This window comes from Hevea brasiliensis, chromosome 1 (assembly GCF_030052815.1).
Source record: "Hevea brasiliensis isolate MT/VB/25A 57/8 chromosome 1, ASM3005281v1, whole genome shotgun sequence".
Taxonomy (NCBI): Eukaryota; Viridiplantae; Streptophyta; class Magnoliopsida; order Malpighiales; family Euphorbiaceae; genus Hevea; species Hevea brasiliensis.
This window is the reverse complement of record NC_079493.1, coordinates 4,048,782-4,069,907: the sequence shown is the minus strand read 5'-3', so window position 1 is coordinate 4,069,907 and position 21,126 is coordinate 4,048,782. Positions and strand designations below refer to the sequence as shown.

The 21,126-nt window shown below is 28.2% G+C and overlaps 1 protein-coding gene across 6 annotated transcripts; it reads right to left on the bottom strand.

Annotated features, from left to right (window-relative positions):
* Positions 1 to 351: 351 nt before the first annotated feature.
* LOC110671981 (uncharacterized) lies at positions 352 to 8,247 on the bottom strand. Of its 6 annotated transcripts, none has more exons than XR_002498187.2 (14): positions 8,039 to 8,247; positions 7,174 to 7,273; positions 6,623 to 6,750; positions 6,393 to 6,543; positions 6,180 to 6,289; positions 5,744 to 5,827; positions 5,609 to 5,657; positions 5,391 to 5,482; positions 4,755 to 4,893; positions 4,398 to 4,477; positions 2,857 to 4,328; positions 1,743 to 1,856; positions 918 to 1,667; positions 352 to 670 (listed from the first exon to the last, which is right to left on the bottom strand). XR_002498187.2 is itself a non-coding variant. In XM_021834621.2 (13 exons), exons 2-13 carry the CDS (start codon positions 7,264 to 7,266, stop codon positions 1,093 to 1,095), a joined length of 3,084 nt encoding a protein of 1,027 aa, XP_021690313.2. In that variant the 5' UTR covers positions 7,267 to 7,273; positions 8,039 to 8,247; the 3' UTR covers positions 352 to 1,092. The 6 variants fall into 6 exon arrangements, 3 of the variants coding, with proteins under 3 accessions (XP_021690313.2, XP_021690314.2, XP_021690315.2); XR_009147135.1 differs by having other exon boundaries at positions 1,743 to 1,853; XR_009147136.1 differs by having other exon boundaries at positions 1,743 to 1,853; positions 4,755 to 4,887.
* Between the last annotated feature and the right edge of the window lie 12,879 nt (positions 8,248 to 21,126).

Sequence of the window (21,126 nt, the reverse complement as noted above, 5' to 3'; positions counted from 1 at the left end):
AAAAATTTGGGCTTTTGCAGCATATCATCCATCATATATGGTTGAATTTTCAAATGTAATTAAGAATAATTAAACAATTGACAATTTTTTTAATAGCATCAATGCCATGAAAAAATGGATTAAGACTTCCCCCTCCCCCTCAGACCGATAGAGCCTTTTTTAGCTTTTCCTCTCCTTTATATAAACTCCAAACAAAGATCTACCATATTTTTTTCATAATGAGAAAACCGTATAAATGACACTTTCTAATAAAAGATCGACGGATCTACATTCCACCGTAATAATTTCTTTATTCTCTTTTTTTTTTCACCTTTTGGTTTTTATTTTCAGGAAACAAAAATGTATATCACGTACCAAAAAAACTTGGAATCATATTGAATGTAACAAACTCATTGTAATTTTCAACTCTAAAACTTCGTTCATATGAACACTAAAGAGGCAGTAGGCAGCATCGGAATCACCCAAAAGGCAAAATGAAGAAATGAAAAAGGGACAAGGACGTTTCAAACTTCATCTATTTAGCTGTGAGAGTAGCAACCAAAATTTACTCTTTCCTATATAACAAGGAGCAAAACAATCAACCGACTAGAGGATCAACCCGCCAGTTTCACATTATACATCATTTCACAATACAATCTTCATATCAAATGTAGGTTGCAGCTTCGTCCACCTGTAAAGGGCCAATATACACAAGAAAAGCAAAACTAATTAATGATGCAATCTTGTCCCCATTTTGACAAGTACATGCTTCCCACGCATGTTACCTTTCCCTTTCCCGAGTCACCATGCAACTTCTATTTTTTTTCACATACATGCTTGTATAAGCAATTACAAGTTAGCCAAAGCTCCAACAATTATTTCCACAATGCACTAGAAACTACTAGTCACAAGGAAACACACAAAAAGATTATCATTACCTGCTGCCTTCAAGACCCCGATTTTCGGGAGTTTATCCTTCATTAGGCTGCCCAAAGAGACCATTGATGAGTCCGTCCCATACTTCAGTACAAGGCCACATAATTGCATATAGATCATTTATGCTTCTCGATTGGCCATTGCTGCCAGGTACAAAAAATGTCATTCCAACAGTGTTCACATCTCAAATGTTCTGTTATACAAGTCTCCTGAGCTTGGCATTCGAAACTTAGAATCTTCATACCCAGCATTGTAGAACTCGTTCAATCCCAGTCTCTCATTACGCAGGAGTTCTGCGACACCAAGATTGTTTCCACCCTGAAACTCATTCCAGCCATCCCAGTGCCCATTTGACATAAGCCCATTCCTAGAATGCTGAAGGGACATTTGCATGAAAGGAGATAGATTGCTTATTTGTGATTGATCCACAAGCCTAGAGGAAATGCCATAAGAATCAGTAAGAGCAGAAAAGCTATTCCCAATTTCAGTATATCTCAGGTTCTGGTGTGGTGAGAGAGATCGTTGCATCAATAACTGAAGCCTTGCCTCATTATCATAGGCACTTAGCTGTTGTGGGAAATTCGGTCTCATGTCTAAGCCTGGATTGTTAAGCCCACCTTGAAGTCTCCCTTTACCAACTGCCAGAATTGCAGGATCCATGAACTCAATATCCCCACTGCCACTAATATTTCCAGTTGAAGCTGGCTGATATGAATTTCTCAGCATGGAAGAAGAGTCGAACAAATGACTCCCTACGAAAAGGGAAAAAAAATTGATAACTATGATGTAAACCAAGAATCTTGCTGGATGATGAATATGAAACTAACCAGATATGGTATCAAAGATCTGGTCCATCCTCTCATGAGAAGAAAAGCCTGGAGGTGGAGCTCTGTTGGGAACAGAAAATCCAGGAGGGGCAGAAATTTGGGCTCTTGAAACTGCTAAATAGCAAAATTAATGTTCAATATAATACCCAGCACAAAAAACCAATTTGTTCAATCCAAAAGGCGAATAACAAAAAAATAGAAATAAAACCTCCACCCTTTGCAGAAAGATGAAACTAAATAAGTGTTCAAGGAACCAGACATGATTGCATTTGAATTTTAAAAAACGATGCTAATATAGTATATAAATATTAATTAAAAATATTTAGTTCCAAAACACCTAATCACCTGTCAAATTATAATGGTTTCCAATCAAATGTCCTATGTAAATAATACTTCAACCTATGAACTTGAAGCATCCATTCTGCCAACTAGGTCGTAAGTTGCCCTCAATTATTGGATATAGCCCAGATTTTCACATTACCAACAACACCAGAAAACCAATACTAATTCATTCCAGGGAATTCAATGTCCTCACTTTCCCAACTTTTCCATCCCAGAAAGGAAGTTGAACAAGTATAAAAGACAAAGAAGGTTAGCACAGGTTATCAGCATTCTGGGCTTGCTACCAAAAGTGTTCAAAAAATATTAACCCTCCAACTCCAGCCAGTAGTAAACAGGAATGTGGCACAATGATGTAGACAACACAATAGAATTAAAATCCAACTGCCTACCCAATAAAAATGACATTAAAGTTTGATGAATCTCACACAACCAACCAAACTCACCCCCATTACCATTGCATATATTAATGTTATACTAAGGTCAGTAATCAAATTTAGCAATCAAGAAATGAGAATGGGAATAGTCCCTGTTCGTAATTTCATATCTCATGCACAAGCTACATATACAGATGAAAATCAAGTAATGAAATTTCTTATTTTCACTGGAGTTTACAAGTTAACAAATATACCAATGCAAGAGAAATGAATGCCTATACTCGGTTCAAGAAACCCAGTAGAGCCTATACTCGGCTCAAGAAACCCAGTAGAGCTTTAAACAAAAAGACAAGTTAGACAACTCAGTAACTAAATATAGAAAGAAAACATATACTCACCAGAAGGCTTATTAGAAGAGAAAACCGAAGGACCACTAGTGAAATTTTCAGATTCCTCAAAATTACTGGTAGAGAAACCATTACTCATCCCAACCCTACCCAAATACGAATTTCTTTTTTCTGAAAAATCCTGACTAAATGAAAGATTCTCTGTCAACTTCCCAAAAACATTAAAAGATGGATCAACATCAACTAAATGACTTCTCGATTCCTCCTGTCTTGCAAAAGAGAACCTAGACTGACTGTTATTTTGAACTTTCCAAGAACCCGACATTTTGATAGAGTTAGGCTGTTTATCAGTTTCACCCAACAGATTAGCCAAATTCTGAGGTGAAGTTAATGGGTCATCCCATCCATCAAGGTCAAGTGATAATATATTTGAAATTATGCTGCTCTCACCCACATCCAAGGCTGCTGTATCTTCTTGAAATCTTCCCATTTGTTTCCCCCCGTCCCCTTCATTTAGAAGAGAGAAGGAATGCTCCATGTTTCTGTCCAAACCAGCAGAACTGCTGTATAACTTCTCTGGATATCCATTTGGCATTACATTATAGTTAGACGCATGCACAAGTGAGCGGTCACCAACTCTATTATCCATGAATAAAGGATCCGAATTTACATTAACAGCACTGAAAGGCTCATTATGTTGCAAGGAATGAGACCTAGAATGATTTGAAACATGGAGTGAATTAGCTGAATTTGGAAGATATGAAGTACGATTTACAACTTCTGGATCCTTGAGTCTCTGATTATCAAATGATATTATATCCTCCTCCACTTCAGAAACACTATTTGTAACTGCTTGAATTTGACGATCAGTTCTCCAATCAGGCTGTTCTCTTGGACCATAAATTTTTTCACTTCCTGGTGAGGCTACAGGTTCTCTAAATTGATCAGGATATGATTGCTCTAATCCTAGACTCCCAGGTGACAAAGCCAATTTTATCACACTATGATCTGTAAGTGAACTACTAGTTCTCATTAAACCAGAAAGTTCGCTTCTAAAATTATTGTCAGCATTTATTGATTCTTTATCAGTAGCAGTAATTCCCACCTTTTCAGGCCCAGAAGATGGCACAGCATGAAGAAAGGTGTTTGGACCATTTGACACCAAAGCAGGGCCCCAGTCACTGTGCTTAGATGGAGGACTACATGACTGATTACTCGATGTTTCAGTAACAGTACAATCAATTGTGGCTAGCTTATCTGGCACATTGGCTTGAAAATCTTCAGCATTTTGCTTAAAATATTTCAATGGATCTTGTTTGCCTTTACCATTGGTAGTTTGACCGTCTCCATTCCATGTTGCCCTTTTTCCGACATCACTATGCAAAGTAGAAGACTGAGTTGTACTTGCAACTGTTGTTGAGAATCCCAATGTGCCATTAACCGTGTCTGGTTTTGGTTTAGTAAGTCCATTCAAAGATGCTGAACTAGCAGCAGGTTGAGGTTGAGTAGCAGGACGCATCCCCCTGATACAACAGTTACTCAGGAATGCTGACAAACAAAAAATTAAAACTACTTACAAGTGATTGACATACCATGAAGCTGCTGCAGGAAGTGCAATAGGCCTACCAGAGCTTCCATTTGGTGGAGAACCCTTGCCTGTACTCATTGTACCCTGCAAGATAAAAACAAACAGTTAAAACCACTGCCAGCTACAGGGATGTGTATCTCAGGGTTTTGTCATGCACACAGCCTTTCAGTATCTATTTTTTCTTAGTCAAGAAAAAGGTGAAGTGGAGAGGAAATTAATAAATCCCATTGTGCACTTACTTAAATGCAAAAGGGAAATGGAGATACTATAAGAGGAACTATCAGTTATCATCCCACTATTTATTTCTTCCCAAAAAAAGAGACCTGTTGCATAATTTATTTCACAAACAACAAAATCTTACATTTGAAGTATTTTTGACAATAGGTTTTGCGACGGAAGCAGAAGTATTGCTGCTATAATCATCTATAGGTGGAGGCAACATACTCCCTGAACGCCGCAGCATATTGTTTGTTGCACCAGTAATTTGTTGAACTCTACTCCTTGAAAACAATAATGAGTTAATTTCAATTAAAAAAAAAAAAAAAAAAAAAAAACCTAAGCAATACAATGCCAACACATCAGTCATCAGCTATAAGCAAAAATAATAACACAGTAAAAGCAATGCACATTCACCATTTATTATAGGAGAAAGATAAGGGTAAAGCAGACAAACTGGAAATTTAAATTTCATTTAGAAAATAAACATCAACTCACAAGGGCCCAAACAAAACAAAACAAAACAAAAAATAGGCTGCAATTTCAAACAAAGAACACAAATAACATCTATTTGCTTACTCAACTATTAGGTATAACAAATCACAATATTTCAATGTTCTACCTACTACATGGGATGGAATATTATTGAAAAAAGGGAATTACAACTAGTGATTATATAAGAAGAAAGCCCAAGAATTATCCTTCTAAATATCTATTCTCAAGCCAACAGAAATCTATTTTCCCATTCCTAACAGAGTAATCAACTGAAAAACAAATATACCTGGTGTATGCTGATATTATCTCATCCTTTGTAAAACTGTCTTCTTGAGAACCTATCTCATGCAAGTATAGACAATCCGGATTGGTGCAAGGCTGAAAACAAAAAAAAAATTTCATTCCCAATTAAAATATATTCTAATAATCTCTTTTCTTCCAGAACATATGAAAAAGCAATCCATACATCCAATGAAAGAACAAAGATTTAACCATGGACCATACCACATTTCTCAGCCATGCATGACAATATTTTGTAGTCCCAAAGCATGCCCTGACATTCCCCAAAATTATTAGCACATATAAATCCTTGAACCTATAAGTCATAAGAAGTTTTTACAGATGTAACGTTGCACATACTTCAAAGATCTACCATCCAAGACAAATCCATGTACAGACTGAATACAACGAACCGCTTCTTCCTCCTTTAAGTAAGTTATATATCTGCAAATAAATTTTAAAAAAATAATAAAATAAAAGTGAGAAACCCTTTAAGAAAGAGGGACAACAATAGCATCAACTGAATAGGAAAGTATAAATAAAAACGAGAGGGGGAAAAAAACCATAACTTTGTAGAATAATACATAAAATAAACAAAGGAAAAAACGAGGTTAGGAAAATTGTCAGTACTTCTACTGTTCTTAAAACTCACAAGAATCAATAACTTAAGATTAGGAGTCCAACTGCCCTGTAGGAATTTCAATGAAGAAGCCCCATCAACCATGGTAAAAAAAAGCATCAATCAAACAGTCAAAAAGACTTAAAGCAAGGACATGGTGTAGGCATTTACACTTACACGCTACAAGTATTGTTTGGAAACTGTTGAATGACACCAGCTGCTGTTCGAGACATAGACACTTTCAGGACCTTCCCATACTGACCAAAATACTCTCTGCGCTGGAGAAGCTGTCCAAAAAATTATAAAAAAAAAATAGAACCTTCAGAAAGTGATCTAGATAGAGAAAGATGAAACAATTAACCCAGTGAGTGATTGAGAGAGCAGGATTACATCTTCATCTGCCATATTGAGAGGCAACCCAACTATGTACACAAGGTTCCGTTGGATCACCCGCACACTGCTGAGTTGCTTTCTTCCTTCAGAAGGTTTTGTCTTTGCCTTCTGTGACTTCTTTCGCTCACTATTAATTTCAGCCACCAATCTTTGGAAAGGAAAGTCGGATATCAATATAATCTTGTGATAAATAACCAATAAATAGAATCAGTTAATGCAAAAACAACCTTTCACAGCTAGCAGCCATCCCTACTATCTTCTCCTTATCATAAGGAACCCGACATGCTGGGCACCGCCCCTCTGTATCATCCTTCTCTGCCATGTCCATGATGTGATGCCAACACCAAACGCATATCTGCCATGAAGCAAAAAGAGACCGCAATATGTGTAAATCAGCTATTCAAGATTAAAAAGAGCAACGAAGCAAATGCCAATGATTCGCAAATTAGGACATTAGAAAGCTAACAAAAAGAACAAAAACAGTATAATAGCATCTTTTCCCTCTCTCATTCTCTCAACGCAACATATAGACCACCAAAAGATGGCTTGTAACACTTCCTAGCGGAAGAGTGACAAAAATTAGGCAAAATGCAACTAATAACACATGCTACTCCTACAGCAAATAGCATTGATCAAAATCAAACCATAGATGTCATATTACACAGTGCAACATATAGAAATAATACATACACACACAAGAGGACAAACTATGATTGTCCTAAACTGCCATAACAATTACCTAAGGCTAGCCTGGACTAAAAAAAAAAAAGTCACAGACCTCGTAACCACATTTGCAAGGCTTCAATTGCTGATCAGTCAAGTCCATCTCCTCTGCGCAAAGTGGGCAGGTCTTTTCTCCTTCGTCGCTCATGGTTGCCCTGAAAAGAACAGTTGTAGAGAACAACAGATGCAAAATTTAGCGAAAAAAATATAGGTCCAAACTAGCAGTTGTTCCCAAAACCAAAAAGAAACCAAATACACAATCAATCCAATAAACCAGACAGCAAACAAAAGTATAAAACCCTTCACAGAACTTTTAAGTGAACTCTAAACTTTAATAGCTTAAAAACAATTGATTCAATAGTTCTATTATATCTTACTGTTCTTGTTTTTGACAATAAACAGCAACCCGACAGCCATCACTATAATGTGTGGTATAAGGGTCCCGCATTCACGTTACAGCGATCGCAACCAACACAAAAATAAAAATAAAATTTTTTAACAAATTAAAAACATTTTCATAAACCTGCAAAAATGCCCAATCGAATCGAGTGCACTCAATTTCAACTAACAATTGTCTCGACAAATCAGAGAGATCAAACGCTATATAGCCCTATTTGCTTCAATTCTATCTATCACAAATAATAATAATAATTACTAACCCAAAAAAATGACAAAACGTAATCCGCAGCTCAATCGCAGATCAAGATAATCGATTCGCACAAAATCAAGAAAAATTAAACCTCAAAATCCAAATCGGTTGCATGCAACACATAAAAATCAAAAACAAACATATCAAACAAACACATCAATAACAAAAATGACAGGAAATTATTTAGATTGGACGCAAATATTAGGGATCAAGAACATAAGACGAAGATCGAGGGGTAAGATTGGAAAAATAAGGGCTTTTCGAGACTTACAGTTTCGGGATCGAGATGAGAGAGAGAGAGAGAAAGAATCTGTGACGATGAGGTAGAGAAATGAATAAACGCAAGGCAGAGAGAGAGAGAGAGAGAGAGAGAGAGAAAAGAAGAGAAAACCACAAGGGAAGCTTTTAAAGGTGCAGAGAGAGAGAAGGCTCTGTTGTTTGTTTGGATGGCTTTTTTGGCTGCTGGTTTTCGCTTATCTCTGCGTCGCTGTCGTTTAAATATTATCCTCTTCCTCTCGCTGCCCTCTGATTTTCATTTATTTGCCGATATTGCCCCCTCCAACTCCGAGTTGGGGCAACTTCTCCAAGTTTATGGATTCTCTCTCTCCAGTTTGGGAATCATCTGTGGCAGTTCCTGCAAGTGCCGCGTGGATGGCTTTTAAGATCCTACGGTTGAGATTGGTTTTTGTGGTCTTCATTTTCGGCCTTTGATTTGCACCTGACTCTTTGTCATTGGGGCCTGTGGTGGATCACAATGCCACGTGTGCACTTCTTTCTGAATCGGATGGCTGATATTGAAAAATAAAAGAATCTTGTCATATGAAAAATAGTACCCAACCTTCCAAATAATCAAAAGATTAATGATAAATTAGTAGAAAATCCAATTATGATTATACAATACATAATTAATCAAATAAATTATATTCTACAAAATAAACAAGTAAATTAAAAAATCAGCAAACAATTAAATATAATCAAAATTATATTATTTACTTTTAAAAATATGTTGTATTAATTTTTTTATTAAAAATTTAAATTAATAATGATAATTTTAATTTGATAATACTAAAATAATCTATATGATTATGAGATTTCAACTTTAAATTTCAATTGAAGTTAATTTATTAATAGATACTAATATTTTTTATATAAAATATTGGCATGATAATATTTAATTTGTTTGCAATATAACTTTTGTAACATCCATAATTTTCAAATAATTATTATATATATATATATATATTATTCTAATTCTGGTATTGTGGATTTCGCGTATATACTTTAATTTCATAGAAATTCGATCGTCGGCCGAATTTGTAATTTTGGGCCGAGCAGATAAGCTGTTAGAACCAGTTCAAAACCGGATCAAGATTATAGGCTACCTCACTGTTGTCAGACGTCCCGAACGCGTTCCCGAGGTCGGAATCGGCATAGGTAAACTCGAACCTTACTTTTTCTTAATTATCTAGTGATTGAATGGGATTAAAAATCCATAAAATATTTGTGGTAGCTTAGAAAATTATAATTCATTTTACATTAGCTTAGTAATAATGCTAATGACTGCGGGGCAAAATTTTAAAATTTTTAAAACTCATTTGGGTAATTTTTGTAAAAAGGGTTAATTATAATGACTAAATTATAATTTTTCATATTGTGATTATTGACTGTTTGGATGGGCCTAGGAGAGGCTATGTGATGTAATTGAGTTGTGAGAGTGTGGTTTGTGGATATAGAAGTGTGTTTTAAGTCATTTTACAGGTTAGGTAGGTCCTAGGTATAGGGGAGAGTCTGCTGGATTTTCGGCACGACTTAGGACATCTTTGATCTTTTCTTAGTTTATATTGAGTCAAATGTATTAAATAATTGTAATAAAATAGTCAGTGAGCCGAGACAGCCTTCCTCCTCCACCCAGCCACCACAGTGACTTCGGTTGAATTTGTGAGTAAAATATTAATTTTAATTGTAATTTTAATATTACTATATGTTCAAGCATGCCCATGCATCGCTTATAAATATGTATATATGTAGTTAAATACTAGGCACATTTTATATTGCATTCATAAATGTTGAAGTGCCATGGATGTTGTTTGTGGTAATTTAGAGCAGTGTGTATGCGTGGCGTGCGTCTGATGTGGTATTGCATATGGACAGGACGGGTAGACACGGCTTGAGAGACACTCGCTGGGACCCTGTATTTGATTTATTAAGCGAAAGTCGGGCTTGAGAAACACTCACTGGCAGAGGTTGGATTAAGAGGGTTGTATAGGGGATCAGCTTCCATATATGTATTGTTTGACAGTGTTGGGTGTGTGAGTGCTCAAAATTGCCTCATGAAACTTATGACGATGTTGCATTTCACTTCACATGGTGCATTAGCTTTAGATAGCTATAGAAATTATAGTTAAATTTGATATTTTACTCTCTGAGTCGAACTCTCACTCCTGTTCATCTATTTTTCCATGCTATAGGAGTATTATTTGTTGTGACTAACCTACTATTCTTCTTCGCAGGTCATTTGATAGTATTTTGTATAATTGAGTTAAATTTTTAGACTCCGCATATGTTATAAGTACTTATTTTATTTGGGTCTGTATTATAAAAGTTATGTTGGACCTATAAGATTAATAACTGTATACATAATGGAATTTGATGAGGGAGCTGGGCTCCCATTTGAGTTATGACTTTTTGATCATGTAGAGAGTGAGCTGAACTCTCCAATTTATTATATATTGTGTTTACAGGTTGGGCGAGTCAAAAACTCTCTGTTAAATTGTCCATTTTATAGTCGGACTCTATCCGATTGAATTCTTGAAATTGGGACCAAATGAGCCTTAGAGTTGGGTTGAGGAATAGTTAGGCTTACTACAAGTATCGAGACCTTTAGGCTGGTTCAGGTCCTAATGCCGGTTCTGCTCATAGGTTGGGTTGTGACAACTTTTTGAAAATATAACATAATAATTTAATTTTTATAATTGATAATAATATTTTTTATTCTAAAAAATATATTAGATTATATATGTGTCAGATTTTATACGATAATAGCAAAATAATAAGAGGATAAAAAATAAGAAATTAAAGATAATTTATTGCATTTGAAAAATTAAATACGATAATCATGAAAAAAAAAACATAAATGTAAAAATAAATAAATTGTCACATTAGTAAATAGAACATTTTAAATAAGTATTTTATTTAATTTTTCTTTTCCTTGATTTTGATGTTTTGCAGTAAGAAAAAAAAAAGTATAGGGGAAGGAATAAAAAAGTAATTTTATTATTTTATCAAAAGAAAAAACAAAGAAAAATTAAAAATTTAATTCCCTTATTTTGTAACAATAAAAGGAAAAAAAATTTGTGATGATTTATGTGACAAATGCTCTGAGTTATTTTATTTTTTTAATCAAAATTGCTAAAAAACTGGAAAAAATGTTAATTTTTTTAAAATATCTTTTGTCCTCAAATAGTTATTTCTTAATATAATTTTATTTATTTAATATAGTATAGTAATAAATGTGTAATAATTTTCTCTTTCAACTTTCCTTTAGTTTTTCTATATAAAGGATTTACAATGAAAATAATAATTTCCCTTTTCCTTAGACTTGTAAAAAAAGAAAGTTGAAGAAAGAAAAACGAATAAAATTATAAATAAAGTAAAAGCTCGATAAAAAGAAAAAATATTATTGTTTTCTCGAATCTTTCTTATAAGGAAATAAAATAAAATGAAGTAAACTATTTATTTGTATATTTTTAGGAAAATAAATGAAAAAATAAAAATTATTATATTTTTATTATTATGTTCATGTTAAATAAATAAAATTTATTAAAAAAATAACTATTTGAGGCTGAAAATGGCACAAAGAAAAATCATAGAAGTTAACATTATTTTTCTACTATTTTCTACCCAATTTGGATGGAAAATCATAAAAGTTAACATTATTTTCTATTATTTTCTACCCAATTTAGATGAAAAATAAAATAACTCAAAATGTTTTTTTCCATACAAATTATTACAATTTTTTCCTTTTTCCTTTCCCCTTTTTCTTTTTTACAAAACGGAAAAATTAGACTTTTAATTTTTTTTTATTTCAACAAAATAAGGGAAATTATTTTTTCTTTCCTTATAATTTTTCTCTTCCTTTTCCTCAATATAAAACAGGTCCATAGGAATTTTACTTTCTTTTATAATTTCACCCGTTTTTCCTTTTTTTCTTTCTATAAAATAACAAATTATATAAATACAAGTAAAAAGTAAAAAGAAATTTTGATTATTTGTTTTGCACCCACTTGTAATTTTTTAGAGGAAAAATTATTATTTAATTTTTATATTTTAATAAAATTAATTATTTAATTCATATATTTTAAAAAAATATACTATTTAATCAATGCATTTTACTTCAGTTAAACTATTTAGTTATTTCATCAATTTTTTTATTATTTGTACTATTTATTTTTTTTATTTTAAGTAAATTAATTAGTTGATCCTTATATTTTAAAAAATAATATTATTTAATTCTTCTATTTTAGTGAAACTAATAAATTAGTCTATATACTATTAAAAATATAGTATTTTAAAAATATATTATTGGATAAAAATAAAAATTTTGTATAAATTTATATTTTTTCAAATTTATAATTCTTTTGACATTATTTTGGTGTTTTCTCTACTAAATTTTTTTTTCATTTATTACTTAGAAATTTAAAAAAAATTAATTTTTTTTGTGTAAACAGCTTGTGCCATTTTATTAGCGAATGAAAATAAAAAAAGAATGAAGAAGAGAAGAGTGTGAGTGTAAAAGAGAAAAAATATAAAAAGCAAAAAATAAGAAAAAATAAGAGATAAATAAATGGGAGAGAATTATAATAGTTTATATATAAAAAATAATTATGAAATTAAATAGTTAATAGAGTTAAATTATATATATTAACTAATATATTTTTTTAAAATATGAGAATTAACCAATTATTTTTATTAAAATAGATGGACTAAATAATAATTTGATCAATTTATCAATAAAAAATTTGATAAAAATATTAAATAATTTAATAAAAATAAAATATAAAAATTAAATAATATATTTTTAAAATATAAATATTAAATAATTAATTTTGTTGAAATTCAGAAATTAAATAATAATTTTTTTATTTTTTAATATCCAATCAAAAGACTTCTTTGGAAATAGTAAAATTTGAGCTCCAATCTATGCAGATAAGATTTGAATAGTGTATAAAAAATTAACCTGTGACACACTAATTTTTTATTTTTATGCAAAAATTAATTTTTCATATTAAATATCATCTTTTATTTTAAGATTTTTAAATTTCAAATCTAAATTATTATCTCAGAAATAAAAATAATTATTATTTAAAATTATATTTTAAAATTTTAAAATTTAAAATTTAAAATTTATAATTTCAAATATTATAAAACACTCGATATTTTATATATCCTTAAAATAATCATTTTTTAATTAACTTTTGATTAGATTAGAATAATAGTGAATTATTTTATAAATATTATATTATATATATATAAACAATTATTTATAAAATTTATTTGTAAAACATTTTTTATATTTAAAGTATAAAAATTTTAATAATGATATTTTAAAAATCGCCATATTTGTATTTTTTTTCTATTTTTTATTATTTTATTAATATATGTCAATTAATTTAAAAAATATTTTATCAATCAATTTATTTATTTATTATTATTTAAAATAAAATTATAATTAATTAAAAATTTTATCATTAACCTAATATGATTATAAAATATAAATATATATATATTATTAAAATAAAATAATAAATAATTCACGTAATATATGAATAAAATAACTAGTTAAAAATAATAATAGAAGATATCTTTAATAGTATTCAGCTTTAGTTTAAATTTAATTAATAATTTTAATATTTAAATTCAATCTTAACCTAATTAAAGTTTATTTTCAATTATATTCGTTTCAAGTATAATTATTATTGTCTTAGTATTATCTATATCTATTTAATTTTTTATTATATAAAAATAAAAAATTTATACTTTAAAATTTAAATAATTCGATAGAATGTCTAATTTTTCTTTATTTAAAATATAATATTACAAAAAATGTGCAAATATTTTAAATAAATAATATTTTATTTATATAATTTATTTTAAATAAATAAATAATATTTGCACAGGTGCCTGGTCAAGGATCTCTTCTTGCCTTCGGCTATGGAGTAGAGTACCCCACTGGGGGTTGCTGTTGTCAGAGAGTAGCGAGATTGAGGCTAGGGTTTTATTTTGTTGGGTTATGGGCTCTACATGGGGGCTTTGAGTAGAGTAGGCTACTGCTTGCCTGTTGGGCTGACCTTGTGGGCTTAGGCCTTATAATGTAATGGACTAGACTCCTTATCAATGAATAATATTTGACAATATATATATAATTGATTATTATGAATATATTTCCTCCCTTATGGATGGAAGAATGGGCCAATTGATAGACAAGGGCCTAGGCTATGACCCATTAAGGCCTGGCCCAGAGTATCTATGGGCCTTAGCTCAACTAGACAATAATGAAAATTGGTACCTTTTTTGTCACTTGGTATACAAGCTACACTAACTACCCATGAAACCAAGTTCATGGATTTATAGGAGATTAAAATCTTAAATTTCAATAGTATATTTTATTTTAAAATTTAGGTGTTTAACTTGTGATGTAAGATATTTAAATTAAAGAATTATTATAGTCTTATTATCTTTATCAAATTGTATGACAATATATTTAAAAATAAATATATTTTTTTATAATAATCATATCAAACATCAAGTGAAGGACAAATGTAATTGTCTAATTATTTTAGAGGTAAAATTTTAATCATGGGTGCAATCAAGTGTAAAGAAATAACCTAGATTTTAAAAATTTAATTAATGCTCCCTAAATTATATTACTTTGCCTAAATTAAAATTTAAAAATTTGGCCATTAACCTTGCCACAAATTTTGAAGAGTTAATATTATATATTCAAAAATACCATAATAGAGTATAATTAAACTGTAATAACCTGGATTTTTTTAAAATATAAGATTTATAAATTTTAATAATAATTTAATATTACTTTAATATTATTTTAATTAATTTACAACTTCATAATATATTAGTACTATTATTTTTATTAAGGTTTTAGTTAAATTTAATTTTTAAATGTGATAAATTAGATTTGGATTTAGTTGAAGAGAATGTTGGACTTAGTTGGAAAATTTTGAAAGTTAAAGGACTTAAATGAAATTTTTATTAAAAGGTCAAAAAAGGACAGGGTACACTGATGGGACGTCCAAGGAAAAAAAATATTTTAATAAAATAATATATTTATTTTAAAAGAATTAAAAGTATTATTTCCCTCTTCTCTCCGCACCCGTTTCTTCCCTTTTCTTCTTTTTCTTTTCGGCGATCACCTCCTCACGTCAGCCAGTGACTCCTGCACTGATCGGCGACATCACCAGCGGTAGGGGGGTCCAATATCCGGCCAGCAGTAGGCGGCAGAAAGGGAGAGAATATATATATATATATATATATATATATATAAACAATATATTAAATTTTATATTATTATATTTGTAAAGTTAAATATCTCCATTAATTATAATCCAAAATATCGTTTTTGTTACAAATTTTGACACGATTAGCACAAAACCTCAATTTTTTGTGATGAACAACACTATTATTAAAAAAAAAAAAAATTATCCCACAAGGTAAAAAAAAAATATATATATATTAATTTATATATTATTAAAAAATATATATTAAAAATATTTTTCTCAAATATTGACAATAATATCAAATAAATTCTAACTTTTTAAGTGGAATTAACGTCGATTAATCTTTTTTTTTTTTGGATTATTGAGAATTGAATAGGCTGCTAGCAAACATTTTTTTTAAGTGGATTACAACGCTATCTTGAAATTTTATTTTTGTTTTTAGAAGCAGAAAAAGGCATTGGATCTTCCTTCGCCACCTTTCACCATGAATATTTTGAAAATTATGAGGCTAATTACATGCATATTTATTTAATTATTTTGTTAATTATTCAATTCTTTCATCTCAATATGAAAAATTTACCAATAATTTATAGACTTAATGATTAATGATAAGGTGGGTATGAGAAAGATCCCGAATTTAAAATTGAGGGCCGTAAGTGTATCATTTGACTCGAAATTTTATAACTCGCTATCTGACTTTTGTGATTTACAGACTATTACGAAAATTCACAAAGTGATTAGTTTGATTGGCTTAACAATTAGAATATACCTCTGCCGATAAAAAAAAAAATTTTGAAAAATTTACAACAGAAATTTTTAAAGCACCTCTTAAATCACTCAAAAGGCCAATCTCAAATGAAAATATTCAAAACACATGCCAAAGATTTTAGTCTCCATTGTCCATAGTCAATCAACCATCCATGGTCTATGCTTCTCCGAGGTCACCTACCAATTCGGTGACAAAAAACGTAATGTGAATGGGATAAAAGATGCCCGAAGACAAAATTTTGGGATAGATTTTGCTATTAATTTAAGGGGAAAAAAATCAAATAAATCATTTTATTTTTAATTGAGAGTCTAGTAAATCTAAAATCAAGTTTTTTATTAAATTAGGATGGAAATTTTTAAAAAGGTCAAATATACTTGATTTTTAATAAAAATAAATATTATTTTTCTAATTATGTTTTTTATTTAAAATCATATTAATATTTAAAATTTTAAAAACAATATTTTGTTATTAAAAAAATATTTTATTAATTGAGAACTTATTCAGCTTTAATTAAATAATTTTGTCATTATTTGACAAAAATTTGTTTTTAAATTTATTTGACCATCTACTAATAATGCATAGACCTATTTGATATTTTATTCGTTAATTTAATACTAACTCATTTGATTAAGCAGGGAACAACATAGTTTAATAATAATTACATATTTCATATAAAATTTAAAATGGTCAAAATTCAAATAATTCAATTTACATTTAACCTGTTTAAATTAACTTAATTAACTCAAATTTTGATGTGAATATTAAAATAATAAAATATATTTTAAATAAAAAATATTATTTTAATTTGCAAACATTGGTTTCCTCGTTCAATTTTGTAATCCTTGGAAAATCGATGCCTTTTTGGTTAGAGGAAACCTGCCTAACTATGTGGGCCTTTTAAGATAATTAATTTTATTTTCTTGTCTTGGAATTTCTCGTACGTCTTTGCAATTTGAATTCAATATATAATGTATGATAAAAATTATATATATAAATATGTTAAGATTTTCATTCAGTTTAGTGGACTTTATTTGTTTATTTATTTATTATAATTAAAAAAAGAAATTACATTAATTAAAAAATATTAGGTGCAATAATACAATTAAAAAAAATTCCTAAAAGAACGTCAAGTTCCCTTTCACTTGTTTTTTGTTGGATGTTGAGGGAACATAAAAGGAAAAAAAATATTTTTAAATAGTATAATTATTACAAGATAAAATAGCAGATATCTATAGAGATGTTACAAATTATATATATATATATATATAATTATTAATGAAAATTACGTGTTAAAAAATTTTTGTGTATAGCATTGATTATATTTATATTAGATGTAAATTATAATTTAATTTTTTAATATATTTTTAAAAATTAAAATATTTATTTATCTCTAAAAATATTTAATTAAATTCTAAAAATTTGAAAATTTTATTTAATATTTTTTAAAAAGTTAAAGAGTTTAATTAGACCTCAAAACATTTTAATCAATAATTTGTCAGCTTCAATATGTGGACCATAACCATAGAAAAAAAGAAAATCTTTCCTCATATCGTACAAGGTCATGAACGGAAGCTTCTAACACTTATTATTTTCTTCTATTTACTTCAATTAATTGGTTTATATTGAAATGGGTTTTCCTTTGTTTGATTTTCAATTCATTCCTGGGACTTGGATGATTGGTCGATGAAGTTGATTTGTTCATTTTAATTTTGATAGCTTTATTTGTATATGATTTATGATTTTCCATTTCTCTTGAAATGGATTTGATTATTGTTCGAATAATAATAATAATAATAATAATAATAATAATAATAATAATAATAATAATAATAATAATAATAATAAAATTTAAGTAATTTATAATAAATTTTAATTGATTTATAATAAATTTTAAATTAAGGGATAATAATTTTTATGATAATAATTAAAATTTATTATAAATTATTTAAAATTATAATTTTATGATAATCCATTTATTGTTATCCTTTAGGGCTGTGCACGATTCTAGAGGAACGAAACCGAACCAAAGAACTGTACCGAATAGAATTTATTTTGATAATTTAGTTCGGTTCTAATTATTTACCAATAATCGAACCGGAATTGTATTGAAATCGAATTGAGAATCGAATTTATATATATATTTTCTATTTTTTATATATATTATATATTTTCAATATAAATATATTTTTAATAATTTTAGTTACAAATATATTAAATTATCTTATAATTCTTAATTATAAATATACTATTATCTTATATATATATATATATATATATATATATTCTTAATTATATTTATATCTTATAGTTAAATATTATATGATTAATAAATAATTAAAATATATAGTATATGATATACTTATGATATTATATTGTATAATATATTTAATCCTAAATTATATATACACTTTAGGTATAGCTAAAAGATGTATTATATGATATATTATGTATTAATAATCTAATTTAAAATTTAAATACTAATTTAAAAATGACTTTTTAAGGAAATAATGATATAAAATTATTTTAATAACTGAGAATTGAATCAGAATTATACCAAACCAAAATTAAAAATTAGTACCGAACCAGAACCGAAAAACAATACTAAATCAAAATCGAAAATAATGAATAACTAAATTGAAACCGTACCAAAATTTCAATTCTATTTGGTTCCAGTTCCTATCAAAACTCCGAACCGAACCGAAACCGAACACCTCTATTATCCTTATCATTAAAAAAAAAAAAGGAAAGAATATATAAAATATTTTGTAAGTGAAATCATATCAATTATTCATAGGAAAATAATATGCTGTCAAATATATGCTGAAACATAAAGAGAAAACAATTAAAGAGAAAAAAAAAAAGTTAATTTAGAAAAAAAAAATTCATATGCACATGTATCTTAATTTTCTTTCCATAATTAAATGGATTAATTTGAAGCCACTCAGAAACACCAGCTAAGCTTTGCACCTGCTTCTTGTTTCCATTTGGCTTAATTATTCATTAATTGGCTATTAAACCTAGGTTGTATCATTGTCTCCGAATAAGTCAATTCTGACGCACTCTCTAACTCAACTCAACTAAGCCTTTATCCCAAAAATTTGGGGTCGGCTATATGGATTCGCTTTTTCCACTCTGAACGATTTTGGGTTATTATATTTAAATTCTCCTTTTTAAATTTAAATTCTCCTTTTTAATAAATATAATAATTAAATTAATTATTTATATAGCTTGAATTTGGCAAATTTTTTTTCAACTTTTGAAATAAAAAGTGAGATTAGATTATCCCAATTTTATCATACAGAATTTTTGGATATTGAGTTTAATATATATATTTTTTTATAGAATAAATTGCTATTTAGTTTATTAATATTAAAATTAACAATTTTATTATTATATTTTTAAAAATATTCGTTTTAGTCTCTCATATTTTTCATTGATATTTGATCACTCCTTCCATTTTTTTATCAATTTAACTATTAGTCAAAAAGGTTAAAAGAGGTTTAGTGAAAAATACTTAGGGATGAAAATGTTTTAATGGTAAAATCTTAAGAACGAAAATATTTATCATTAATAGAAAAAAAGTTGAGGAAATGGATAATGAGATGAAATGTACGACATAACTAAAATTTAGAGGTTAATTAATTAATTTAAAAAAATATAAAAAGTTAAATTATTAATCTCGATATAATATAAGGGTTAAATAGTAAGAGTTAGCAATATTTAATTTGAACATAATAAATCAAATTGAACTTTTTTAATTTGATAATTCTATTTAGTTTTTAAGATAATTTAGTTCAGTTCGATTTTATATTTTAAAAATTTTAATCATTTAAGTTTGGTTCGATTTTAGAGAGAAAAAATCGGTTGAACTAAACTGAATCGAATTACTTTATTAAATTTTCAATTGATTTAATTTTATAAAAAAATTATAAATTATATGTAATATATATATAAATTATTTAATTTCATTAATTAATAATTATCATATTCAAACTAAGACTAAAATCAGATCAAATAACTTGAAAATCAAGTTTAAATTAAAAAACTAATCAAAACTAAAAAACCTATAGATCCAAACCGAATCAAATCGAAATAGAATGATTTGATTTGATTTGATTTTTTATTTAGTTCGGTTTGAATCGAAAATTCAATCTTACTAAATAGTACTTTTTGAAAAGCTACTTTATATTTTTTATAAAAAAAGTTTATATGAATAGAGACTATTTAATTCATAAAAAAATTATAATAAAATTTAAGTAAAATTTTCTTTTGAGAATGCAAATGGACAAAATTTACATATCATTAATTAATAAAGACGATTTTAAGAATCAAATTTTTAATTTAATAAAAGTATTGATTGAATTTTATCCACTGAATTAACTCTCATGCCAACAAAATAACTTTCTTAATTTTGAATAGAAATCCCTTGTTGATCTAAAAAAGAAATTATTATCTTTGAGTTAAAAATTCTTCCTTTTAAAAAAGGCAAGACCCCATTTATTTAAAAAAAAAAAAAAGAAAAGACCTAATTAATTTATTAACAACCTTTTATTTAGGGGTGTGCAGTTTTCGGTTTAAACTGAAAAATCGAACTGAACCGATTAATTCGGTTCAATCAATTCGGTTTTAAAATTTAATCGGTTCGATTCGATTTATAATTTTGATAATTTCGGTTAATCGGTTTGGTTTGATTATTTTCATAAAAAAAATCAAAAAAATTAAATCAAACCGAAATTATTAATATATATAGGAAATCAAAAAAATCGAATCAAATTGAATCGAACCGAACCGAAATAAAAAAAACCGAACTGAACCTAAAGATTTTTAGTTTTGATTTCTAATTTTTTTTGTTTTTATGTTTTTATTATTTAGATTTAATGTTAAAAATATGAAATTTTATAAATCTCGATTTGATCGGTTTAAAATCAAACCGAATCAAAATTTATCGATTCGATTCGATTCTATTTTCTCTTATCAATCAGTTTAATTTTTAAAATTTTCAATTTTTAATTTTCAATTTTATCAATTCGATTCGATTCGAAATCGAACCGACCATTAGCACACCACTACTTCTAT

Coding starts and splice junctions, on each gene's coding strand:
- LOC110671981 (XM_021834621.2), bottom strand. CDS start 7,266: ATGAGCGACGAAGGAGAAAAGACCTGCCCACTTTGCGCAGAGGAGATG. Junction 6,544..6,622: donor ATGGCTGCTAGCTGTGAAAG/GTTGTTTTTGCA, acceptor TCCTTTCCAAAG/ATTGGTGGCTGAAATTAATA. Junction 5,828..6,179: donor CCAAACAATACTTGTAGCGT/GTAAGTGTAAAT, acceptor ATTTATTTGCAG/ATATATAACTTACTTAAAGG.